This window comes from Taudactylus pleione, unplaced genomic scaffold, assembly GCF_031769625.1.
Source record: "Taudactylus pleione unplaced genomic scaffold, aTauple2 ptg000345l, whole genome shotgun sequence".
In the NCBI taxonomy this organism is placed as follows: Eukaryota; Metazoa; Chordata; class Amphibia; order Anura; family Myobatrachidae; genus Taudactylus; species Taudactylus pleione.
This window is the reverse complement of record NW_028284746.1, coordinates 4,623,976-4,649,209: the sequence shown is the minus strand read 5'-3', so window position 1 is coordinate 4,649,209 and position 25,234 is coordinate 4,623,976. Positions and strand designations below refer to the sequence as shown.

At 44.0% G+C, this 25,234-nt stretch overlaps 1 protein-coding gene across 2 annotated transcripts in view; it reads left to right on the top strand.

Moving 5' to 3' along the window:
• The window catches only part of IPO11 (importin 11), a 553,468-nt gene that overhangs the window by 338,246 nt on the left and 189,988 nt on the right, over positions 1 to 25,234 (top strand). For both annotated transcript variants that reach the window (XM_088444066.1, XM_088444065.1), the window contains exons 24-26: positions 8,458 to 8,553; positions 11,389 to 11,502; positions 12,858 to 12,979. In XM_088444066.1, coding sequence (XP_088300192.1) covers positions 8,458 to 8,553; positions 11,389 to 11,502; positions 12,858 to 12,979 — 332 coding nt within the window. The remainder of the gene's footprint in view (positions 1 to 8,457; positions 8,554 to 11,388; positions 11,503 to 12,857; positions 12,980 to 25,234) is intronic.

Sequence of the window (25,234 nt, the reverse complement as noted above, 5' to 3'; positions counted from 1 at the left end):
ACTGCACTTCATAATTGCATTAACAGTGTGCTTGGTGACAATGCTGCACATTTTCATTCCTATCACAATTTCTCATATGCTGACAGTAGTCTCTAGTACATTGCGCTGCTGTACACATCTCTATGTCATAATACATCTCAGATTGCAGCGCTGAAGTACATGACTATCACAGTTAGGATATAGTGGTGTGGAGCGCCGCTGGACCGACGCGGCGTTCCGCTGTATGGCTTTATCAAGGCAAGCCGAGCAGCTCACCGGAAGCCCTTTAAATACCCTCCCATGTTCTCTGTGGCCAATCCGGAACTCCTGAGGACAGATTTCTCCAATCAGGCAGCTCCATGAGCTGTGGTACCTCCCCTCTTCTTACAGATTGACAGGTTCTCCCTGCCTTTATTGATAATGATCCACGATGTTCAGTCACAAGCAATCAAACCCAGATTCATGGATACATGTATAAATAATGGCTAATATAATCGGATTCAGGGTATTATATGAGCGTATATCATAGTAAGAGATGTTTTAGAATCCTCCTATTATACCAAGGGCATAACTTTCTATTGAATAGGTGGATAAACACATTTATATTGTATTTAATGTCTGATTGTCACTAGTATAGAGTATATTTAGGTTTGAGCGAGGATTGTAGAAAACAGGATTCCACTTGATCTAAAAAAGATATTAATTGGGAATTCAATATTATCTATTTGAAATGCAATAAATCTCTGATGAATGTGTATGTTCAGATTAGTCATACTATTCTGTTCCAGATATGGATCAGATTCATTATATTCAATCTCAATTTAATTTATATGTGAATATAAATTGGTATATAATCCCAGTTTCTCAAAAATGAAGATGTGTGAATTAATTAGTGATAATATACATATACAGTAATATCCCATGTATAAGTTATAAAAAAATAGATAAATAAAGTGTGTCCCATATACATAAATATAGTGTCATATATCTTCATTAATAATGAGAAGTGATCCAAGTCCCTCATAGGAAAGAAAAAAAGAAAGAAGGGGGGAAGAGAAAAACAAGAAGGAGACAGGGAAAAAAATATAAAAATACCCTCAAAAAATAATAATACACTGTGTATGTGCCTTCAAAAAATGAAATAGAAAATATTGAATAATGTGTATTCCTCATATAGTTAGTGATAAGAGAAAGTAATTTTATAATCGAGTCTTAGAGACTGAAATTGTTAATAATCTAATCTCAATAATATTGATTTACATTAGGTAGCGGACGTGATTTCCTTTTTCTTACAAGATTTGTTGGAATATTTTTTGTGTAGTGTTTGGCTACTCCCTTCTTTATTATCCTCATGACATCATTCCCCTAAGAAAGATGCATAGCTGTTTTCTTCGTTCAAACCCATTGGTGTCATGGTGTTCATGAGGAAGATTAATCGAGTTTCTTGTCTCAAAAATTCTGTATCTATATTCCCTCCTCTAATGTTCAGGTTTACTTTCTTCATCCCATAAGCTTGCAATCCAGTCGCGTTTCCTCCATGGTACTTCAAAAAATGCCTTGCTATTGGGGTAAGCGGTTTGAACAATCTCTGATCTCTTTCTGCATTTTTTATACTGTTTAAGTGTTCAAATATCTGCTTTTTAAAGGGTCTTTTTGTTTTCCCGATATAATTTTGTGGCAGGGACATTGTAGATTATACACTACTGCTGTTGTGTCGCAGGTGATGTATTCTTTAATATACCACTTTTTATTGAATCTATCACAGTATGTTTCAGTTGGGATCATAACCGGACATGCCTTTCATGTTCCACATTTTCGAGAACCCTTTTTGAAATACTGTTGTCTGGCCGGAGGTTCTAGATGACTTCTTGTTAATATATCTTTTAAGTTCTTTGACCTTCGCCAGCTTATTGGTATTCTACCTCCAATAATCTTGGCCAGGTCCAAATCTGTATCTAGTATATTTCGATGTTTCTGTAAAATATTCTGGATTTGCCTCCATTCAGTACAGAAAGTCCCTATAAATCTGACGGTCTCATCATGTCTCTTGTCTTTTTTGGATGTTAACAGTTGGTCTCTTGTATATTGATTGGTTCCTTTGTATCCCTGTTTAATCTGTTCCAGACTTCAGGCTGTAATTGCCTGCAAAGGATTTGCAACAAAGTATTAAAAAGTGAAAGTTAGATTTAGGATTGTTTAGTTTGTCCCATTACTTTTGGCCCCTTAAAAAGTGGGATGCACATATAGAAACCGTTGTAATTCCTACACCGTTCACCTGATTTGGATGTAATTACCCTCAAATCTGAAAGTCTGCAGTTAAAGCACATCTTGTTTGTTTAATTTCAAAGCCATTGTGGTGGTGAATAGAGGCCACAATATGAAAATTCTGTCAATGTCCCAATATTTATGCACCTGACTGTATGTAGTAGACTGTTTATGGTATCTGTAACTGATGCTTGTGCTTCAATAAAAAAAAAAAGTATATTAAAAAAAAAAAGTCCAGTACGGAACAGGAAAGCAGTGCATACAGTGTCACAGTATACAATAAACATGTTCCAGTGCATGTCCATCCTCCTTTACATTATACCAGCATTTAGCCCAGGATCTATCCAAGCATAGTCTGAGATATAAACACATATAAATGCATATCATTTTGAAAATTACATTATTGTAGCTTCTCTGCAGAATTAAATTTGATTTATGCTGTATAATATAAGAAAACTTGCATGTCCGAAAGCTTTGTACAGAGGTTTTAGAGAGCAGAAACATTTTGGCAGGTTTCCTAAAAGCATCTTTCGTTATTGAAACTGTCATTTCTCAGAGCAGTGCTGTACCTGGACATATTAGTTCCCTGGACAGGCCAGATCCATCTCAAAGCCTATCTAGTGTGTCACCCTGGTGGAGATATTTCAGAAAACATTATATAGGTATATGTGTAATTTAATCATGGTGACTGGGGTGATGATTGTTAAATGCTGGATGCCACCTGAAGTCCAATGTCTACAGAATTTATAACTCTCATCAATACAACTATAAGTCATGAAAAATTAATATCGGAGAGAAGAGAGGAGAGGCGTTTCATAAATATCACTCCATATGTGATATCTTCTGGTGCAAATCTTGGTTTGCAGTTTACCCCTGGTAGGACACAGCTAAAGCTGAATGTTCTCCCTATACGATTAATTTTCTCTTTTATCTGGAGTAATTCACAGCGACCATCTGCTCCTTGTCTTTAGATATCTAATGCGCTCCTTATTGCTTCATTGTTCTCTCACTTGTCTGCTCAGTTTGGCCTAATGCTGGGTACACACCTGGAAGACTTGTCCGCCGAACGAAGGATAATCTGCCGCTTGTTGTGACTGCGCTGACATCACACCTGGGCAGGCATTTAAACTTGTTGCCTAGTTGAGATGTCAGTCACCAGTAGGTCCCTGCAGCAATTGCGAGGGCGACCGGCGAGTCACCGTACTCACAGCCAGGTGTGCCGATATATCTACAAAGGGATGGGTACAGGATGCTGGCGTTCAGGATAATGGAGGTCAGAATCTCGATGCCGGCATCCCGACAGGGTAAGAATACCGACACTTTGTCGGTTGGTATGCTAACCCTCCCCCTAGTACCTAAACCTAACCTCCCATTCCCGCACCCTAAGCCTAATCCTTCCCCCTTAATGCCTAACCCTCCCCCTAGTGCATAACCCTAATGCTAACCCCCCCTTCCCCTCAACCCCGCTACTTACCTTCGGGATTCCAGCGCCAGCATTCTGACTGCCGGAATCCCCTCCGTCTGTATTTAACCGCATACCATCTGCAACATATATCAGCATTTGCTGTGTTTCAGGGCCGATGTGATGTGTCTGTGAGTGACATAGTTCACGCCCTCCGATGCACTATGCGATATGTCGTTCATCGGCTGATTGAATGACATATCGCTTAGTGGGCCTGATTCAGAGGTGTACGCTAATGCAATTGCATCTGCAATTTCGTACGGAGAACAGCTGTGAAAATGTTACTGTTTCCAAAGTTTACCCAAACATAGGGACACCCACTGCTGCCTTCTCATATCCGTCCGATGACGTACAGCAACGTAAACATCAGTACCACCAACGCAGATCAGGCAGTCACGCAGCATGTAAGTCAAGTCTGACCAGCAGCTCTCCTGAGACACAGAGAGCTCTCATGTTGAGAAGGCTATCACAATGGCTAATTTATGCATGCCCATGAAATGGTCAGACACACCTGCATTTTTGTAACCTTCCCCCTTTATCTGTTGTTTACTTTGCAAGTGATTCCAATTAGGGATGTGCGCCTGACCATTTTTGCCGGATTTGGATTTGCCAAACTGCGGTGACTGGCTTTGGATTTGGATTTTTTTACAAAAATTGACAAAGCTAAAATCACATAAATTGGTCTTTTTTTTTCTTCCTAGAGTATTATTAACCTCAATAACATTAATTTCCAGTCAATATAGAACACCTCACAGCTTATAATATTGTTTTCAACATTATTTGCCAAAGGTTGCAGTGAGCTGACTGGTTACTAAGCGACCGAGCAGCGGCATAACGACACAGACACCACAGTATAAAGCACATCTATGACACATTGCCACACAGCAGTGGCAGAAATGAAAAGTAGTGCACCCACCCAGTGGGATACGGCCAGCAGAATCACAGTACTTGTTTACAAAGTGGGCTATGGCCCAAGGAGTCACAGTGCACAATCTTATTCACATTACACTGCACATAGTGCCCCTGATTCACATTACACCATAAAGTAGTGTCTCTTATGTATGTTACGACACACAGTAGTTCCCCTTTTACACAATGCCCACAGTAGTATGCCCCCCCAGTAGCAGGCCCTCCCCAGTAGTATGGCCCCCAGTAGCAGGCCCCCCCAGTAGTATGCCCCCCCAAGTAGCTGACCCCCCCCAGTAGTATGGCCCCCCCAGTAGTATGGCCCCACCAGTAGCAGGCCCACCAGTAGTTAGCCCCCCCAAGTAGCAGACCCCCTCAGTAGTTGTGCCCTCCAGTAGCTGTCCCCCCCAGTAGCGCCCCCGGCCCTTACACACGTCCGCTCTGCATCCACGCGCTGAGGAGGGAGCCAGAAGACGGAGCTTCTGAGTGAGCTCCAGCCGGCTCCCTCCATGCAGCAGAGTCTGTGTGACTGTAATTGGCTGCTGTAACAAACACACAGTTGCCGCTGGCGGCTGTGTGTTTGTTCTGTGTAGGGCCCTACACTCGAGGAGCTCTGATGTCGGATTCTCTAGTGAGAATCCGTCATCAGGCGGCCGCCATTCGGCCCCGAACGGGGATCCGAGTCAGGCGGGGACACCCTAACAGCAGTCGGGTGGACTCGGATTCCCTATGTTCGGAGCGGTTCGGATTCCACAGAATCCGAACCGCTCATCTCTAATTCCAATGTATGAGAGTAATCACAGTGCATTCGCTGCGCGTGTGAAGTGCGGCCTTCACACATGCGCATTTGCAAACAATCACTCGATCTGCATAAATATCAGCTTTACCTAAATCTCTTAATGCGACCCACTGTGTACCGGGGCATGAAACAGTTTGTTCTGTTTAGGTGCCCACTTTCTTTGCTTCTTCTGAAGTTTTTTTTTTGTTTTATTTGTACTGTTGAAAAAAAAATATATAGTAAAAATAATTAAATGGAGTAAATTATAGCATTAGCTATAATTTATAAATGCTAATTTGTGCACAAATATGTTACTCTGTGCAGAAAAGTCTTATGTATATATTGATTCAACAAAATATATATATTTTTAAATAGTACAGTAGTAATATACCCAGTTTATTTCCCCTCCCACATTGCCTTTGAATAATGTGATCTACAGGCACCAGTGGTAACTGCGTTTATAAAAATGCAATTTTGCCTTCTAATTTACTCTTTCTACCCGAGATGTATATTTACGCTGTACAATTCAATCTTTTCAAATAATAATTCCAATCCCTTTAATTTCAGTTTGTATGGATTCTGATTGTTACCTTTGATCTTTTTCTCTTACACAGGGTAATTATTTTTTGTTTCTCTGGCTTTATTCTAATAGCGTCTGGCAGTATGTTAAAAGGAGTACACTTCCGTCCCTCGTACTTCCATTTACTCTTCTAGGATACAAAAACACTTTTATATGAAAAATGAAGTTATTTCATTGTTATTGTTTTCAAACATGAATGAACTCAATTTGTTAAATGTATAAGCTGCTGGATGCACTCAGATTGAATTTTTCTTGCAAAGGGGATTCTGTACATCTACAGTGTAAATGCTTTCTCGGTCCCATAAGTTAAACTTACTTATGCATGAACTTAAAAACTTCCTTCCGAGAGTAAACATATTGCACAGTTAAAGATTTATTGGTATTTATGTGGAACGTAATAGAGTTTGTTGATTGAATTTATTTGTTACCGGTTCTGTATTTTATACTAGTCACTGATAGAAAAATGAAACTTTGGCTGTTCTGCAGTTCTCTTGCGAATACAGTGTTGACCATCGCTTGAAGTTAAGGCCCCCATAAACCTACCAACATATTATACGATCCTGCAATCAGATCGGAAATGCCGATCGACAGCCATCGATGTTCCCCGATCCGTCGGAGGATCAGTGAAATGGTATATGTTAAATTTCACCGATTTGCAAATCGCAATAATATTTTGATCGTGATCGGCAAATCAGTGAAATCCAGCAGGTTGTATTTCACCGATCCTCCGACCCGGCATCGGTAGATTGCAGCATTGCTACAATTCGTCGCTAGTGTATGGGGGCCATAAGTTCGTCAGTAAACAGGTGATCTTAGCCTCCTTTCAGGTGCTATGCCCAATGGTGTCATGTTGTGATTAGCACAATGTTTTCGTGCTGTTATGGAAATACTCCCTAGATTTTTGCATATGAATCTCTAATCTGCAGAATTTCAACAATGCTTTATGCACACCTGACTCCTGTCTAGAGCACAAAAGCCGTAAACACTGTAAAAACCAAGCCCCCTAGCAGTGCTAACCAGAACCTGTTGCACATTTAAAACATATGATGCAATTGATTTGTAAATTGACAACTCATGACTTTAGAAAGTGCCATATCACTCGTAGACCACAGTACAGGACATAAAACCTTAATGTACACCAAGAACAGAACAATAAATATATTTTTGTCATTTTGCTTCCTGTAATGATGTGTCGCGTTGAGGCATATCGCACTGATTGGCGCATCATGTCTAAGAATGAATGTCCAAGATGTAGTGTGGCAGATTTCTGATTATGGGCTTGCTCAGGTTTAATACTAAAAAATAATAATAAAGGACGCCATTTGACTGTGATGTGACTTTAGAGGCCATAGACATTATATGTGAAAAAAAAGTGTGAAAAACAAATAATTGATCAGCTACCATATTTATATGTTCAGTGAAGCTAGGAGTCCAGAACAAATATCAGCCCACACTTACAGCTTTGCACCTCTGGCTAGTCCACACAGCCCCACTATCCTAGTAGGTCTATTCAACACATTAAAACTTAGGGGAGATGTATCAATGCTTAGAGAAAGATAATGTACCAGCCAATCAGGTCCTAACTGTCATTTTTCAAACACATCCTGTAAAGTGAGAGTTATTAGCTTATTGGTTGGTACTTTGTCTCTCCACTTAATCTCTCTTCAAGCTTTGATACATCTCCCACCTTAGTATAGTAAACAATCTCAAGTATCGTGCAGGTGCACGATACTTGAAAAAGCAACCTTTTAAAACTGTTGCCTAGTAATATAGTACATTAAAGGGGAAGATTTTAGGAGATTAACCAAACCGCTTCCAACTGTCACAGGAGTTTAATCAAACCGCTTCCAACTGTCACTATACAGGCTGTGTTTTCAAAAATATCAGGAGCTGATTGATTGATACTTTATCTCCCTCCACTTTATCTCTCTCCAAGCTGTGATAAATTTTGCCCTAAATATATGAACTATAACAAACTGCACTTTCATCATTCAATTTTATTGCTGCAAGTATAATCTTAATAAAGTTACTATGGGGTAAGGGACCGGCTTCACATTCCAATTGGGGAGATACTCCTTTCTGTTTGTGGCAAAATATTTGGATGACGAGGCCTGCTGCTATTATAACACTTTGTTCTAATGAACAAACTGAAAAGTATTATGCCGTCAATTTTAAGGCAGTATTAGTGTTTCCATCTGTGACCATGTATGAAGCAAATATGCGGAGTTGGGGCTCTTACTTGAGCACTTCTTCAGCAATACTAGTTTTATTGTAGTTTTAGATATATGTACACAATGGTTTTTAACTATAGATCATACACTGTAACATAGTTTTTTGTTGTTGTGATATATGCTAATTATATTCTGAAAGGTTTTATTCTATCCTCTACTGAGGAGTTTTCTTGCCCAGTTGTTATGCTTGGCTCTACATTTAGGCCATCGCCCTGCATTTTGTGTAATTGATCGATGTGCGTATTCTATTGTTCAGGTTGTGGAAAATGTCCTCATGGTGAATCCAGATGTTGGCCCACAGATATTTCATGCTCTTCTGCCACCAGTCTTCAGAGGCATTATCGAGGGGGAAGTAAGTTATATTAATGTTTTCATACTTGTGTTTATCGTGTTATTGCATTCAAATTCTTCTGAGCTTATTCTTCAGTTTTCTCTGTATGTATGATTATTACAGGTCCGCACACTGTAATTCATAGTGTTCTGCATAAATGAGTTAAGGCACATAAGTTTTCAAAGCCCTATCTTCAATGAAAATTGCTGTTTTCATCGGAGATGGGGATCATTAATATTTATTAAAGGTTGCATTTGATGAATATTTTCGGTTGTAGTTATATTTTACCAGAGAAGCCTCCAATCACTATGCCATTTCAGGATGTCCATTGCCGATGGTCAGAGCAAGAAAAAATAGTTAATTACTAACAGCATTTGTTGCACAGAGGGGACCAGGGCTGGCCAGCAAAGTGGTAAGAGTCCTCTCACCTGCCGGCCAGTATAGCTGGTGCCATGATGTTTTAATGTTTTAATGGTAACTTGAACCAGAAATATTTTCTATTTCTTCAATACGCGATGATAGACAATCCTTCTTATCTCCCAGTATTGATAAATAGGCCCATAGCGATAAATTGGAAACCTGGATATAAGTAGAGTGCGGGAAGATATAATTCATAGAGTAAAGCCTTATGCCAAATAAAAAGGTGGTGTAGGTAAGGGAATGTATTCAAGATGTCAACATTCATTATGTCAACATCACAATGTCGCCATTTAATATGTCGACATGTGCGGAATGTCATCCTGTTCACCTTGTCGACATGTGAAACGCCGTAATTCTGCATGGACCGGCGAGAGTTAGGATACGGGAAGGGAGGTTAGGGTTAGGCTACAAGAAAGGAGATTATTGTTAGTCTACAGGAGAGTGGGTTAGGCTACGGGAAGGGAGGCTATGGTTAGGCTGCGAGAAAGAAGATTAGGATTAGTCTACAGGAGGGTGGGTTAGGCTACGGGATGGGAGATTAGGGTTAGGCTGCGAGAAAGAAGATTAGGGTTAGTCTACAGGAGGGTGGGTTAGGCTACAGGAGGGTAAGTTAGGGTTAGGCTACGGGAAGGGAGGCTATAGTTAGGCTACCAGAAAGGAGATTAAGGTTAGTCTACAGGAGGGTGGGTTAGGCTACAAGAAAGGAGATTAGGGTTAAACTACAGGAGGGTAGGTTAGGGTTAGGCTACGTGAAGGGAGGCTATGGTTATTATACGAGAAAGGAGATTAGAGTTAGGTACTGTAATAGGGGAAGGGTTAGGGGTTAGGCACACTCACCTCTGGAAACACAGCTGAATCCACCAGAAATCATCAGCTGACTTCCCAATCCAGAAGACATTCCTGAAGCCGTCGTACAAGGTAAGTCACCGCTAGATCACTAGGGACGTCTTTATAATCGCATTCAAATCATGTCGACATTTCATCAGTGTTGCCATGGCCATGTCGACATTATGAATGTCTACAAAATATACCACACCCTAGGTAAAAGCCACAAAGTCATAGAAAATAAGTTAGCATACCTTTTTAATGAGAGAGATTTTATGGATATGCCTCTTGTTTTGTGTTCTGGTTAGGGAAAAATAAGGCTTTTCGTGGTTTGGAGCATCATTTCCAAAATATACCAAAACAAATATAAAATAATATCTTGTAAAACAACAAAACAGGGAGGCCCTAATTGTGTAGTAGTTTAAAATGCCCAATCAATGGTAAAATTTGAGGTAAGTAATATACGTACTCAAAACTGGAATTTGTAAAGCTTATATTCTAGTAGGAGCAACAATTATTTAAGGGGAGGGTAATTATTTAATTATTTTGTGTATAGGATAATACATCAGTTGGTTATTTTAATACTACACTATGAGGGGAGGGTTAGGTTGAGGCTGCAGAGGGGGGAGGGTTAGGTTTAGATGTAGGGTTAGAGTACTTACCTACAAGTGTCGGTATTTCAAACCAGTCGGGATTCTGAGTGCCGGTATTGTGTGCTCCAGGATCCCAATTGGAATCCTGATGACCACACCATAAGCTTCATTGATTCAGATAAGCTTAACAAATTACACTTTTGAGTATGCATATTACTTATCTTCAATTTTACCATTAATTGGGCTTTTAACTACTGCACTATAAGCTTCTTCCTGTTTTGATGTTTTATGTAGGTCCATTGCTGGCTGAGATCCTACAGGAGGAGCTGTTACAGTACAGATCCATTGCTGGATGGGATCTTACAGGAGGAGCTGCTACAGTACATTTGTCTATAGTGCATTGAGGGTTTGTTTATTTGTATAAAATCATCTCTGCCGGTCTACATGCTACTCCTGGAATTATCTTGTTCTCTACTTTATATAGCAATGCTCTTCATAGTGGCTGAGGGACAATGTGCTTGGTGATCATGGGACTCATTTATAGTTGAACATATATATATATATATATATATATGTGCTCATTGTGTTACATGCTTATGTTCCATTTTTAAGGAGTGTTCTTCTTAAAAACAGTTGCATTTGCGTCCAGTGTAATATGTGTATACTTACTCCGCTCGCCAGTATAGAGAAACCATAGGGAGTGCAGGAGAAAGCACCTGGTGAACAAGCCTGTGTCATACTTGTGTGTATTGTATCACTCATGTCATTGTGTAACAATGCTCCTCATATGTGAAAGGACTCATGCCTGTTTATATGAAATGCCATCCTCTGTACCTTATGTAGCAGCCCTCTTCATAGTGACTTAGTTGATTGATGTGTGTATAATGTTATTACAGAGACGATCCAGCAATTATTTCATTTTATTTTAACTTTTTCACTTTCTGTACACCATATGTCTATATAAAGGATTAGAGTTTTTTATTTCTGTACTTATTAAAACAAATTTCCATCCTAACAGAGGTATCCGGTCGTTATGTCCACATATCTTGGTGTCCTCGGACGTGTCCTTCTACAAAACAAGGGCTGTTTTTCATCTCTATTAAATCAGATGTCACAGGAATGTAATGAAGAGGTCAGTATTATTTATTAAAATACAGCTATCACCTACACAGAAAGGTGGGTGTGAGTTGAATAACTATTCATGGAAATGTAGTCTATACGTTTACTATAAGCCAGATAAATCAGTGAGGCGTAATATCAAGGCATCCATTTGCTGGACAGAGAATATTTGTCATTCATCTCAGTTCCAGCCCCATTATCAGCATCTGTGTGTTAAATTCCCTAACACAGAGATGCTCACACACAGAGCCGCCATCAGAAGTTGTTGGGCCCGGGACTGACAAAATAGGAAGCCCCCTTGTCAGAGTTTGGACTGTGGGGGTGGGTGTTATAATAACCTGTAAATCTATCATATTAATTATATGATACCCTAACCCTGCCTCAGCCACCTCATTATGATGCTTAAGTACCCTCATAGCAGCTCCATGAGGCCTCACCCCCTTCAGAGAGACCACACCCCCTTTTTGATGCGCCCTCCGAGTTTCCGTTCTTTAACTCCCAAATGTCAACACATCTGTGATTCTGGGAGTATTTACAGATGTGTACTCTTGCATCTTTGGCGATCGCGCTGTTAATATGCGCACGCATCGCACCATGCGATTAGCCGCGTGTGCCCCACGCTACGCCATGCCACACTCTGCGTTCACACCATGCAATCCTATGGAGTTGCGGGTGCGTACACAGTGCACATACCCGTTCGCGGATGCGCGGCTCATGCCATACGTGGCGCGATTTGCAGCACAAGCGGCAAAGATTCAAGAGGACACATCTGCACACATACGTTGTAATAACATCACCAGTATATGATTTGATGATTTTATTGGTAAGGGCCCTCACAGGTTAGTTTCTCCGGAGCTCCCACAAACTTTAATCCGGCTCTGCACAAACCTCTGCACATGGCTTGCAGAACAGATCTCTCAGAAGCAACTTTTTATCTCTAGCAAATTTGCCTCTCGATTCGGTTAAATACAGGCATATGTATGTGAATTGACCCATACCCTCAAACAGTTTGCATGTTTACATTAGGAAAAATGTATTATATTGTAATTGCTGCTCTATTCTGCAGAGACGTACAAGTAATGAGGTTAGATTTTCTGGTTTACATGACAAATGATCAGGTTAAGGTTTTTTTCATTTGTGCCTTAAGAGAAGACCTATAAGATCAGTGTAGCATTCAGCAAAACTGAGGTAATTACGGAGAGAAAGCCCCTGGGCTGCAGTAAAACACATTTGCACCTATTTTCCATGGAATTACTGGCAGTAGAATTACTGTACACTATCAGATGAAACTATTTGTTCTGCCTGTTTATTTTGAGGATGCATAAAGAGTCCAGACTTTAATGGTAAACTCCAGTTATTTCTTTGCAGCCTGATCAAATTCTTGGGAATGTGGTTGAAATGTGGGTGGATCGGATGGACAACATTACACAGCCTGAGAGGAGAAAACTTTCTGCCCTTGCTGTGATTTCTTTGCTGCCCTCAGTTAACAGGTGAGAGAAGTTTAGAGTGTTAAATTCAGCACAACTAAATCACCAACTGGAAAGTTTTAGATCTGAACCATGAAAGTAAAACACATTGTGTAGTGTTATCCTGACTTTCTTCCACACCTCTGTTATAAAGTAAAGTATGACCTCTCCATCCAATGTCAAACAGCTGAACCTCTTCCTACATCTTTAGGACAATGTTCTCATTGCGGGGGAGATGTATCAAGCCTTGGAGAAGTTGCCCAAAGCAATTAATCAGCTTCTAACTGCTATTTATCTAGTACAGTATTTGAAATGACAAAAGCTAATTGGTTGCTTTGGGTTGAATGATTCTGTTCTACTCCACCTTATCTCTCTCCAAGACTTAATACATACATAGATCTGCTATAGTTTATTAAGCATAGAATATCATTTGAGCTGAGGCTTGGCGCTGCATGGCGTAAGTCACTAGTTTACCTTCCAGGGTGCAGGTAACTTACTCCTGCTGTCCCCTGCACTGGGTTGGCTTTACTATGGCAGGGGAGATCATGTGGTGTGGAAGCCACCTGTGTAGGAATAATATGTCATCTTCATACAACAGATGTTCATCCAGATAATACATAGTAATAGATATTTGGGGTCAGGGCAAAAAATGAACTTCCCTGTTACATCTCTTGCATTGCACTAGCGTCACTGCCCTTACTGTGTCTCACCAGGGTCATCCTCCCCACGTCTCACCAGCGTCATTTCCTCCGTGTCTCCCCAGTATCACCCCCTGCATATCTCCAACACAGCCCCCCTGTCTCTCTCCAGCATCATCCCTCCTGTCTCTCAGCCTCACCCTCCTGTGTCTTCCCAGCCACATCACTCCATATCTCCAGTTACATCACCCCGTCTCTTCAGCCTCACCCCCTTTGTTTCTCCAGCCTCATCGTTTCCTGTGTCTTTCCAGCCTCATTCCCCCTGTGCATATCCAGCCTCATTCCCCTCGTATCTCTCGAGCCTCATTCCTCCCTTTGTCTCTCCAGCCTCAAGGTGGGTGTTTTTCAATCAAGCCTTGTTACTATTGTAATCGCAACATTATGCTGTGTGGAGATAAGAAGGGCGGCATACGTAGGGCCAGTTCTACATATCAGCTGGTTATGCGGCTGAGTCGGGTGCCACTTAAAGGAGAGTGCACTGACCCGCGGCCATGCATATTTCACAAATACATAGTGGCCGCAGGCGCAGCTATGCTCGGGCAGACTGTGTCACTGTGACACAGCTGCTTGAGCAGCACTGCGCCGTTCTGAGAGTCACAAAGGTTGGCCGCAGCTCCCTTGTTTGGAATGGGCTGGGCGCAGTGTGCAGAGGGCTGGGGCTGGCTTGTACCCGCGGGTGTGGTCTGGAGACCGGGACCAGAGGAGACTGCATCTCTGCTAGCCACGGCGGCTGGCGGCCATCGGCCTGAGTCTCCTGACTCCTGAATGATCATCCCAAAAAAATAATAAATTACAGACGTGGGTTGCAGCGGCCTTTTGCAGGCTCCTCGACTTAACAGCCCTTGGCAATGATTTGCTGCATTGTGGGTGTTTGGTAACAGTATCAAGTGTGACAGTAATAATAATAATAAGAAGAAGAAAGATCAGTGACTCAAAATAACAGTGGATAATCCATAGTCATAACTCATCATAATGATGTGGGATCTCAGTGTTCATGGATAGGATGAATGTGAGTAGCATTGTGGAGAACTGTGTACTGAACATGATCTGTGTAATATGGTATGGTGTGTCCTGTTAGTGGCCCTAAAAAAACATAATATTAAGTGGATGTAAACATGAAGCCAGGAGGAATCCGTATTGCAGAGATTACGAAGTTTGGCTGGTGAAATGCTTAGGGTGCCGACATCGGTAAGTGCATACACACTTGCCGATATCGGCCATGACAAACGACGGCGGGGGGAGTGAGGCCATGCTGCATTCGGCAGCATAGCATCATTAACGATATCCCCAGATTTGGCTGCATGTACAGCCGACTGGGGATATCGTTAACGACCCGCGGAAGCGTGCATCGTCGATCGTTCAGGGCATACACACTGGATGACATGAACGATATATCGTTGAACGATATCGTTCACTTGTATCGTCCAGTGTGTATGGCCCTTTAGAAGTTCGTGGTTACTATTGTTCTTTATCTTGTTTTAAGTAAGTTACTTATCATTGTGCGCCCCCTTATCTGTTCAAATGTCTAGATAAATATGTGTTTGTGTGTATGTGTGTGTGTACATTTTATAATAAAAAGGTCACTGTCCATACATGAGTACAGCTGACCTGTCATATCAATATGTGAGAACAAAACCAGAGCATGTATCAACCTTATTTTCCTTGTTTAGTGTTTATAAATGATAAATAAACTCTGGGCATACTGTTATGCCAACTGGTCTAACCATAATGCATTACATGCTGCCATACCATATGGTATCCTTTAGTAACCTTTAAACCATTTGGCAGTATTGTACATCTTTCTATAACTCTGTTCTCTCCTTTCCAGGTACCAAACTGTAAATACTCCTATTTGTTTCTTATTATTTCATCATTCACTATGTGGATTTGTACATTGAGTACCATATTGAATTGAAATCTATGAACAAATGTGACTTATACATGTAATTTAGCCATATGTTGTTTTTATTTAAAAAAACAAGTTTGTGCTACTGTTGTACTATATACCAGCGGGTTTAATCTGTGGTTAAAATAAACTGTTCAATGTCACCTACAGTATATCTGAGAATTTGTTTTATGTGAGGGTTGATAAAACCGTCTTATTCACTTTTCAGTTACAGCTTATTGCAAGAACACTTCGGGGCACATTTCATTTAGCACAGGGTCAAATTGGAAGTGTATTTGCCTGCGCTAATGGGTGGGGCATTAGCTGAGGAAAACTTTGCTCATCTTTTACTGCGCATCTATGGGCTGCCAGCAACACAAGCAAAGTTTTCCTGTCTGGGTAGCTCACATTGTTTTACTGTGCGAGGTTCCAACGGAACGTCACTGCGATCTGCATCTCCCCCTTAAAAAATGGATTAGGCTGGGATACTGTGTCTGAAGAGTGAATAAGGTGATATATACCCCTTTTCCATTAGAATGCCGGGTCGCACCAGGGATTATGTTCACGCCCCCATTCTGGTATGGGGACCCGACTGAGTCCCCATACAGACAGGCGGCCCTACCCGGCACTAATGTGTGGAGCTGGCGCCTGGAGATGATCTCATCTTCCAGCGACAGCTCTTCCTATGCAGAGAACGGGACCCGGGTCACATAGACCCAGGTCACCCGTTCACACTGCATTACGAGCAGGGTTGAACACGCATTCTCACTCGACCAAGCTTATTTCAACCCTGCCCTTACATACTGCACAATAAACCCGGGTTATTGCTGCTAGTGGAAAAGGGGTATCAAAGATAATAGAAAACAAATCATGATTTTCCTTTAAGCCAAAACACAAGTATGATTTTGAACTTTTTAACTTACTGAACCCTTAATATACTGTATGTTGAGAGTTCAGAAAACGCAAGCAAGCTGATGAAGTTATAAATACATCATTTACACCTATACAAGACAAATACACATGGAGGTCGTTAGTTCTCTGATAAGCTACCACCTTACTCCACGATCTGAGGGCCTGATTCAGAGCTGCTCGTAAGCGGCCGCTTGTTCGCTCCGAGCGATGTTCGCACATCTGCGCATGCGTATGGGTCGTAATGCGCATGCGCCAACCAGTCAGTGTGGTCGGAAATCGAGCGCTCGCAAAATAGCGAGTGCCTGCTAATTTGAGTGACAGGATGAGGCGTTTGTGGGTGGTAACAGGGGAAGGTGCTTAAAAACGGGGAGTGGAGATCCGAACGCAGGCGTGCCAAACTGTCAAAATGGGCGTTTTAAGGGTGTGCATAATTAACAAAGCAGCGTCATCGACCACGTCACTTGGTTGTTTCTTAGCCTGAACTGTTCACATGATTGCGGTAGGAAAATCCTACCACAAGCACTGTGAGCAGTTCAGTCGCCTTTCGATGTACTCGATTAATCTAATAAATAGCGGAGATGACGTAGGATGCGAGCGGTCAGGGGGCGTCTTTACAAAATAGCAAGCGCATGTTTCGTTCGCTCGCTCAGACATAGAGGCGTCAACAGACCGTAAAGAGCGAGCGCTCAATTTAAATAGCCGGCCCCTTTTTCTGAACGAGCGAGCGCAAATAGCGTCCGGCTCTGAATCAGGGTAATTTTTCTTTATGGTCATGTAATTTGTTTTTCTGTTGCATGGTTTTTTTTATATTCTATTTTCTAGACAACATAAATACATATTTTATTATTCTCTGTTATTTGCAGCCCATTCCTAATGTGGTCACATGAACAGTGGTTTGAATTCTCCATTTGGCTGTTTTAGTTTGATTTGTCTTTGAATTGCTGCATTTGGGACAAAAATAGCCAGCGATCATCGTGAGTTGTATCGCGATTCCCTGAATTTATATCCGTTATGAATGTGATCCAGTCTCTCGGTCTAATTTCCAAGCAACATGATCTGTCCAGATCAGGCCAATCTATTGTCAGCCTTAGTGATAATATTGTTTTTTTAGGGACTGGCTAAAACTGAATCATCATACCAGACTCTGAGCCCTTTTACATATGCTTAAGGGGGTAATTCAGTTAACTATAAGTTACATTGCACATTCCAAGCCACATTCCAGGGATCGATGTTGTTTGCAGGACTCGCCCCCAAGTTGTATTTAGATAAAAATGTAGAAAAAAAGGGATTATATTGGTGCGCTCTTTACTCTGCATCCTAAAGTAGAAATCCCAGCAAGCAATTACTAAAATAAAATGTATTCAGTGGGCAAAAAAAAAACCATACGTATAACAATTAAAATTAATCCCATCAATATCAAAGAATTGATTGGCATTTAAAACATATGTATAAAAAGAAATGTATGGAGAAATGGTGCTGAATAAGTTAAAAAGGATTTTTGTTGGTTTATTTAAACACTTCAATCATAAAAACAATTTGGCATATTCTTCAATATAGAGATTTCTTATTCAAAAAACAAAACACTTAATGACCTTTCAGCAACTGAATGTATCAATTACTTGTAGTAGCTGATGCAACAAAATAATAATCTGTAGTTATAATATTGTTGTTTTGTTGCATCGGCTACCACAAGTCATTGATACATTCAGTTACTGGAAGATCATAGAAACATAGAATTTGACGGCAGATAAGAACCACTTGGCCCATCTAGTCTGCCCCTTTTAATTTATCCTTTTGGCAACTTCCACCCTCTTTGCTCCTTACGTCTCTCTTAAGGATATTCTTATGCCTATCCCAAGCGTGTTTAAATTGTTCCACCATCTTAGCTTCAACTACATATGATGGGGGGCTATTCTGCGTATCCACTACTCTTTCTGTGAAGTCATTTTTCCTCAAATTTCCTCTGAGCCTATCTCCCTCCAGCCTCAGTGCATGTCCTCGTGTTCTTGTGCATCTCTTCCTTTGAAGAATGTCTCCCTCCTGCACCTTGTGAAAACCCTGAAGTTTCTATCATGTCCCCCCTTTCTCTTCTCTGTTCAAAACCATACATATTAAGATCTTTTAGTCTTTCCGGGTAAGTTCTGTGCTGTTGCCCTTCTTGGTACCATCTCCAGTGTGTCTATATCCTTCTGGAGATGACCTCCAGAACTGAGCACAGTATTCTAGATGAGGCCGTATCAAGGACCTATACAGTGGTATTATCACTTCTTTTTTCCTACTACTGATTCCTCTCGCCATTGCAACCAAGCATTTGACTTGCCTTTCTCATTGCTTTGGTGCATTGCTTGCTGCCTTCAAGTCATCTGAAATGGTGACTCCTAGATCCCTTTCCTCCTCTGTACTTTCCATTATAGTGTCCTTGATACTATATTTAGCCTTTAAGTTGTTGAGACCCAAGTGCTTGATTTAGCATTTTTTGACATTAAGCTGTAGTCGCCATATTCTTTCCCATTTTTCTAGTCTACCCAGATATTCAGTCATTTGTTTTACCCCTCCTGGTGTGTTTATGCTGTTGCATACTTTTGTGTCATCTGCAAAAAGGCATACTTTCCCTTCAATACCATTTGCAATATCACCAACATAGATATTAAAAAGCACTGGCCCAAGTACAGATCCCTGGGGTACTCCACTGGTTACCTTTCCCTCAATTGAATACACTCCATTCACTACAATTCTGTTTCGTATCCTGCAACCAAGATCTTATCCATTTAACAGTCATAGAATCCAATCCCAAGCTTTCTTTATCATTCTGCGATGCGGGACCGTGTCAAAAGCCTTACTAAAGTCTAGATAAGCTACATCTACGGCCCAACTTGATCTATTACTTTTGTCACCCAGTCAAAAAAAGTCCATAAGATTTGTTTGGCATGATCCCCCCTGAGTAAATCCATTCTGTTTGGGATCCTGTAAATTGTTGGATTTGAGATATTCCACCACTATTTCTTTTAATAGTGTTTCCATTATTTTTCCCACTACTGATGTAAGGCTTACTGGTCTGTAGTTACTTGCTTCTTCTTTGCTTCCACTTTTGTACAGTGGTATTACATTTGCCCTTTTCAAGTCCTCTGGAATCACTCCTGATATTAGCGACTGGTTGAATAATTCTGTTAATGGTGTTACCAGGACCCCTATAAGCTCTTTTAGTATCCTTGGATGTATCCCATCTGGCCCCATTGATTTATCCACTTTCAGTTTTGTGAGTTCTGTTAGGACCCTTTCTAAATTAAATTTTATGTACTTCATTTTTATGAATGCCTCTGCAACCTAACGGGAAGCAATCGGGAAGCCGACTGCCTATATACCGGCAGCCGGCTTCCCGACTGTCAAGGGTGAAATGCCGGGCGTCTAGATGTAGACGCCCGCATTTCCCCGACGCCGGGAGACCGGCGCCCGGCATCACGATCGTAGTGATGCCGGGAGCCGCGAGCGGACAGCCGCGGGAGGGGAGGGTTAGGGCTCCTGGGGGGGACTTAGGGTTAGGCACCCCCCCGGGAGGGTTAGGGTTCAACAAGGGGGAGGGAGGGTTAGGGCTCCCGAGGGGGACTTAGGGTTAGGCACCCCCCCGGGAGGGTTAGGGTTCAGCAAGGGGGAGGGAGGGTTAGGGTTAGGCACCCACGGAGGGGGACTTAGGGTTTGGCAACCCCCCGGGGGACTTAAGTTTAGGCAGCGGGGAAGGGGGTGGTTAGGGTTAGGCACTTAGAGGGGGGATTAGGGTTAGGCACTTGGGGGGGAAGTTAGGGTTAGGCACCCCTAAGGAGGGTTAGGGGGTTAGGTTAGTGGATACTTACCTATCCACGATCGGGATTTCCAGCGCTGTTGGGCTTCCGCTGCGTCGCACTCTGCTTCTGTCGGGCTGCCGCTGACGGGAATCGAACTGCCGGCCATGCGGCCAGCGGTATATCATACCCATTCCAACCTAACTGTGGCCCCTTCCCCACTTTTTCTGTAGTGAATACAGAACAAAAATAATTATTTAGATGATCTGCTATTTCTTTGTCTCCCTCGATCATGTACTCACTCTCTGTCTTACGTCTTAATATTTCTCCGTTTGACTTTCTCCTTTCACTTATATACTTAAATAAAAAGTTTTGCTCCCTTTATCTACTGACTGGGCCATTTTCTCCTCAGCTTCTGCCTTTGCACGCCTAATCACCTTCTTAGCCTCCTTCCTTCTGGCAAGATTCACCTCTTTGTCGTTATTATTTTGAGTCTGCTTATATTTCCTAAAAGCCATCTTTTTTAATTTCATACTAGTTGATACCTGTTTTGTAAACCACACTGGTTTCCTTTTCCTGGAGCTTTTCCTAACCCTTTTAATACAAAGATCTGTAGCCTTTAGTATTGTATTTTTTATTTGTTCCCACCTCTCCTGCACTCCTTCCAATTTCCTCCAATCTGTCACTGACTCAGTAACACATCTCCCCACCTCTGCAAAGTCAGCCATCCTAACATCTAACACTTTTGTGTTTGTATGGCATGAATTGGACCCTGTCTTTATACTAAACCATACTGCTTGGTGATCGCTGGATCCTAGGTTCTCACTCACATTTACATCCGATATTCTGTCACAATTTGTGAGTATCAAGTCCAGAATAGCATTTTTGCGAGTGGGCTCCCACACCAATTGTTTGAGAGATGCTCCCTGAAGGGAATTTATAAAGTTGCCACTTCTAGAGGAACTTGCAGCAGACACCTCCCAGTCACTCTTTTTCCATTTTTCGTGTGATGCCCTGGGGGGGTCGTGGGCTGGACTTAATTTGGGGTGCTCTGCGCCCCGGACGTGAACCGTTTAGTGTAGGGACTGCTAGTGACAGAGAAGCCTTTACGAGGCCTAGCAGCATCCCATGTATTTGCAAATGCATGCAACTAATATCTCTGAAATTGTATTACCATATAGTGTTCATATTTCTACTTCAGGGTCCATAGGGTATCCACAGGATACCTTGGGGTATAGGTGTGACGTCAGTCGCAGGGCACCAAAGAGTTAAGCTTTCAGCCTCCCAGGATGCACTAGGTCCCCCTCATATACCCCGCCCTCGAGCCAAGGCACCTCAGTTTAGTTTGGTGCCCGGCCGGAGTCGGGTGCACCTGTTGGAGTGGGGGCTAGAAGAGCCCCTGAAGCTTTTTCTTCATGCAGCTGTGGCTGCACATCTGGATGAACAGCATGGACAGTCAGTCCTGACGTCCATGCTGTCTTCCCTACACCCCGCCGGTACCAGAACGCCGGTACTGATCCGGGGATGCTGGTGTGCATCTGGGGTCACAGCTAGCGGTGACCCCAGATGTTCCGGACCATGGCCGGATTCAAGGGGGACAGAGGTAAGCAGCGGGGTCCCGCGGTGGGTCCCCGCTGATCACATGGTCCTAAGTCCCCAGGCAGGGGGCTCCCTGGGGACTGGCTGCAGCGTGGAACCAGGCGACCAACCTGCGCTTCCACTACCCCCTGGGACAGCGGACCGCAGCAGAGCGGTAGCGCTGCGGCGTCCCAGCGGTTAAATGCATGCCAGGGGAGCGCGCCTTCCCTGTCTCACAGCCGGCGCCTCCCCCGCTGCACACAGCCCTCTCTGCACTGTGCTGACTGGCCCTGTGTCAGCGCTCCTCCCCCAGGCCAGCCTTCTCTCTGCTCCTCGGCGGCCATCTTTTCAGAAGCATGGTGAACGCTGCTGGAAGCCTGCATTGGAAGCATCGTGGTCTGGGTCCCCCTGCATACCTCTCCTCCGCTGTGGTCAGGTCTGTGTATGCAGCGCTGTGTCCTACCAGGCCCTGTGTCTGTGTAGTTGAGTGATCAGCGCTGTTAGTGCAGGAACTGATTTTCTTTGCATTGTATGTGACTGTGCTAGCGCTGCTGCCTGTAACTTTTCTTCTCAAGACTGTCAGCTTTATTACTGTCCCTGTTCTTTCTGCTAAGCCCTTGCGGTGCGGTGCGGTGCTGCAGGGTGGTCTCTCGCCTATTTAATATATAATTGGTGAGAGGGGTCACATACGTGGTGCCATCATGTCTGAAAGTGATTTTCCCCTCCGGCTACAGTGTACCACGTGTAAAGTACCGTTAGCGGAGGGGGAGGGTAGCGCGGAGGGCCTTTGCCGGCAGTGTTTGTCCATGGCGCGGCCTCTTACGGTTACAGCACCGGTACAGGAGCCGCCCTGGGCTTGTTTCGCTCAGGCGCTAACAGCTTTAGTGGGCCAGTTAGCTCCGCAGCCCGCGTTTACTCCGATGGGTTTGTCCCAGCAGTCTGTGGTGTCGTCACCCATGCAGGGTTTCCCACGACAATTGGTGGTACCCCACAGTCTCCCTATTTCCCCGCCCCCGGTTTCTCAGGAGCCAGCGTGGGTTAACTCCCTGACGAGTTCTGTACAGCACTTGTCGGATGTGTTGCAAGGGGAGTCTGTGATGCGGCCTCATAAACGGCCGGTGGCGTCTCTGTCCGCTCCTTATGAGGATGACGAAGGGACGTCTGATGATGGGGAGATTCTGGATCCTTACGATCAGGAACCTCTCCATACTAAGGACGCTGATGCTAAGTCCAAAGTATATATTCCTGGACTTATTCGGGCGGTCCGCACAGCCTTGGTGATTGAGGACGAAGTTCCCCCAGCGGCTAAGTCTAAGTATGCCTTTTTCAAAGACGTGAAGGGCGATGCCACAGTCTTTCCTCTTTCGGGTCAGTTGGTGGGCCATTTAGAGGAGACCTGGAAACAGCCTGGCAAAAGATACCAGCCGCAGCGACGCCTGGCGGTGGCTTATCCGTTCGCGGATAATTATTTTGCTAAGTGGGAATCCCCTCCACAGGTGGATTCTCACGTGACCCGTCTTGTCCGTAGTGCCACATTGCCGATGCCACCGGCTATGGCCATTTGCTGGGTTGCCAGAGAGATGGAGCGCTGGGCGGATTCATTAGAGGCTTCTTTTGATTCCGACTGTCCGGCCGAACAGGCGGAGTTGATTGGCAATCTCCGTGATTCGGCCACCTACATCAACGAGGCGGCTCTAGACATTAGTACTCTGGTGTCTAGAATTTCTTCAGCAGCGGTAGCTGCTCGTCGCACCTTGTGGCTGCGATCCTGGAAGGCGGACGCAGATTCCAAGAAGGGTCTGGAAGCGTTGCTGTTTACCGGAGAAGTTCTCTTCGGTCCGGATCTGGATAAGATTGTGACCACGCTGGCGGCAGCCAAATCGGCTTGTCTCCCGTCGGCCGCTGCTCCTTCTGGTTCTGGACCATCGTCCTTTCGGTCATCTAGGGCCCAGGGCAGGCCCAAACCACAGTCGTTTCCTCATCAGGCTGGCCCTAGGAAATCGGTCAAGCCCCGGAAGCAGGCATGGAGTACCAGACGTCCGGCCCCCAAGCCAGATGACAAGCCTGTGGCCTGACTGTCCGGACCTCCCTTTGGGGGATCCCAGGGTGGGAGGCCACCTGCTGCAGTTCGCCCAGTGTTGGTCGGTCACTACAACAGACACTTGGGTTCTGGAGGTGGTCTCCCACGGGTACGCCCTCTCCTTCCGGCACAGACCCCACGGCTCGCCACGGGTCTACCATCAGACCGGAACAAGGCTACGGAGCTGCGGAAGGTATTGCACACTATGCTCCAGGCTGGCGTTATAGTGCCTGTTCCATTCTCCCAGAGGGGCCAGGGTTTCTATTCAAATCTTTTTTTGGTACAGAAACCCAATGGGTCGTATCGTCCGATTCTCAACCTCAAAGCACTCAACAAGTCTTTGCGGGTACCGAAGTTTCGGATGGAGACCCTACGGTCCATCATTGTGTCGCTGGAACCTGGGGACTACATGGTGTCATTGGACATACAGGACGCTTACCTGCATGTCCCTATTCTTTTGCGCCATCAACAGTTCCTCAGGTTTGCAATCCGCAGCGACCACTTCCAGTTTCGGGCGTTACCTTTTGGCCTGGCGACAGCACCACGTGTTTTCACCAAGGTGATGGCGGTCATGGCGGCTTCTCTGCGGCTGCAGGGAGTCCGCATGTTGCCGTACTTGGACGACCTGTTATTGGTGGCGGGATCTCCAGAGCTCCTGTTACGCCACTTGGATCTGACCATTGCCCTGCTGCAACGGCACGGCTGGCTAATCAACTAGCAGAAGTCCACTCTAATCCCGTCTCGGAGGATTCTGCATCTTGGAGCCTTATTGGACTCGGGACAGCAAAAGATCTTCGTGACGGAGGAAAAGATCTCTGCTTTACAGTCAAGGGTGCGCAGTTGTCTGCACAGCTGCCGGGTGTCTCTACACTCGGCGATGAGGTTACTGGGCTCCATGGTGTCGGTGTTCGACATGGTGGAATATGCCCAGTTTCACTCCAGACCTCTGCAGCACCTGATCCTGTCAAAGTGGAACGGGCTGCCTCAGTCTCTGAAGTCCCAGACGATTGTGTTCACCCCGGAGGTTCGCCTGTCCTTTGCTTGGTGGTTACAGACGACCCACCTCAGCGAGGGACGTCCGTTCTGGGTTCCAAATTGGGTCCTGTTGACAACGGACGCCAGTCTTCGGGGCTGGGGAGCAGTTTCGGGTCCACATCTGTTCCAGGGCAGGTGGACGCCGACAGAAGCGGAGCTTCCAATCAATATCTTGGAACTCCGTGCGGTCTTCAATGCTCTCCAGCAGGCACATCGGTTTCTCCAGGGTCACCCGGTACAGGTCCAGTCGGACAACGCTACCACCGTGGCCTACATAGACAGGCAAGGAGGAACCCGAAGCCGGGCGGCTCTCGT